The following is a 2,372-nucleotide window of genomic DNA, read 5'->3' on the forward strand; positions in this document are numbered from 1 at the left end:
TGATATAGCATCTCAAATTATTGAATTAGCATCTCAAATTATCGATTCAGCATCTCAAATTATTGATTTATCACTGAAAAATATTGAGAAACTTTCTTAATATTTTGACTTGGCATCTGGAAATATCGTCATTATTATTTTTAGATACCAAGTTTCTCACTTTAATGCCACTCACAGAATCTTTTTTAATTACCGTCACATTGGCAGAAATGGGCTTCCGTACACACACACACACACACACACACACACTTTATTACCAATTACGTAAAATCTCGGAGTTTACGCGCTGACGTCGCAGAGCGGCGGCGGCGGCGGTTGAGGACGGAGCCCAGAGAATGAATGAGAGGATGAGCCGTTGGAGCCGTTGGAGCCGTTGAGCATCGTACCTGGACGTCGTTTGAATCCCGGCCGAAGCTCACGAGAGTTTAACGGTTAAATAACCCCGAACACCATCAACCGCTGTCGGTTGTTTGAAGCCTTAAAGGAGGAAGAGGAGGAGGAGGAGGAGGAAGAAGAGGAGGAAGAGGAGGAGGGAAGAAGGATGATACAACCTGGAGTTTACGCCAACTGTTCGCAGTCTTTCCTCCTCAAAAACAAGACATGAAGCTCCCCCCGTTGGAAGAAGATGTCCACCATCGTAACACCCGTTTAATTTAAAATTTAAAAAAAAAAAAAAGGTGTCGACTGGCGGCGGTTGGAAAAAAAACCAACCGTTAATGGCGAGGAAGAGCCCCGGCGACTGAAAGTGGGATTTAATATGTGCGGTCGGCTTACTGAGATTGAGGATTCACAGTGAGCTCGCAGCGAATGGATAAAGCTATCTTATTGAGTGACTGTGCGCTATTTTATTTATTTTTAGTGTTTTAAAAGTTGTCAAGAGTTTATCTTCTAAAGCTATTATTTTTTTATTTTTAAAAAAAAAAAAAAAGCTAACAGCTAACAGGAGCAGCTGGCTTAAAAAAAAAAAAACCTAAGCTACCGTTTGAGCTTCATCCTGCAGGCACAGACACGTTTGCTCGGGTGAAAACAGACAGAAAAATGTACCCAAGGACTTAACAACAACAAGAAGAAGAAGGGGAGAGAGAAGGAGCCATGACAGACTGAGAGAGCCGAAGCTAAGTCCTGTTCACACCGCCCTCCAGAGACCACAGAGAGGATCCGGATCGACTCCCAAAAGCACCAAAATCCTGCAAAAATGGGGTATGTGGCGTTAAACTAACAGTGGAGGTGTAGAGGCTCTCTTTCTGTCTGCATGTCAGCCTGTGACTGACTTTGTTTTGTGGGTTTTGGAGATTTTGGAGCAGGAGAAAAGTCTGCATAGCTAAAGTCAGGGGCAGATCCAGAAGGAGGGGATAGGGTTCCCACATGTTCTGGGAAAAACACCTGGAAATTGTGGTTTTCCCGCCATGAAAACACCTGGGATTTGATTAGTATGTATATAGTAAAATGTTCTAATAATCCATGTTGTCCTGGAACATTTTAAAGTCAGATTTATTGGGTCGTTAAAGCTTCGATGTTCATTTTAAAGGGTGCTAGGTTGTTTAATTTATGTAATAGAGCCATAACATAAGTGTCAGGGACAAGAAAACACTGATTTTGTGAGAAAAAATAAGCATTTTAAGTATTTATTATTGTTAAAAATGAGAAAAATCACAATAAAGACAGAGAATTGTGTAAAAATGGGTAAATAATCTGCCCAGAATTCATCCAAATCACTCGTTTTACATAAACCTGAATATAATATCCATAAAATATGTCACTGAGTCAGTTTACTTCAATGATAAAACAGGTTTCCCTTAAATAAAAAGGTTCCCAGTAAACCTGGGGTTGATTAGTGGGAAGCTGAAGTAAACCGTGGTAATTTAATGACCTGTTATGGCCACATTTTACACTTTTAGGTGTAAAATCCGCGGTGTTTCTACAGTAGCCCAGGAGGGACAAACCAAACACTGACTGTAGATAGTTTTTCATGAGTTTAAAGGTTAGTTTCTCCTACACGCTCTCATTCGCAGGTCGTCAGATACAGAAAACAACGTCTAAAGGTTTGGAAATAAAACAATTTGTTGATTCCTAATGCCACCTTTAGTTATTTATATTCAATATGTTACCAACATGCCATAATAATGTAATGTTTTGAGTTAAAATATCTTTATTTAAGGGCTTTTTTCAAAGCAAATTTCTATATTTTACGATTAAAACAGCACATATATATATAAAACACCGAGAATATTCCTTCACATCCACCTCTAACTGTACGACAACAGAGATACAGCACTATAAACCGTATACTGCTGCCCGTCGTCACATCCACTCACGTTTTTAGATTACCGAAGCCAAAAGATTAAGCTGTAAAGAAGCCGGCTACTGTTTGA

The 2,372-nt window shown here is 39.7% G+C and overlaps 1 protein-coding gene across 1 annotated transcript in view; it reads left to right on the top strand.

Annotated features, from left to right (window-relative positions):
- The first annotated feature begins 278 nt into the window (after positions 1 to 278).
- The window catches only part of LOC118332968 (homer protein homolog 1), a 17,227-nt gene continuing 15,133 nt past the window's right edge, over positions 279 to 2,372 (top strand). Inside the window, exon 1 of the mRNA XM_035668430.1 lies at positions 279 to 1,200. Within this exon, the coding sequence (XP_035524323.1) occupies positions 1,196 to 1,200 (5 nt within the window). The 5' untranslated portion in view covers positions 279 to 1,195. The remainder of the gene's footprint in view (positions 1,201 to 2,372) is intronic.

The sequence above is a fragment of the Morone saxatilis genome, unplaced genomic scaffold (genome assembly GCF_004916995.1).
Source record: "Morone saxatilis isolate NCDOM2014 unplaced genomic scaffold, NCSU_SB_2.0 Contig21, whole genome shotgun sequence".
NCBI lineage: Eukaryota > Metazoa > Chordata > Actinopteri > Moronidae > Morone > Morone saxatilis.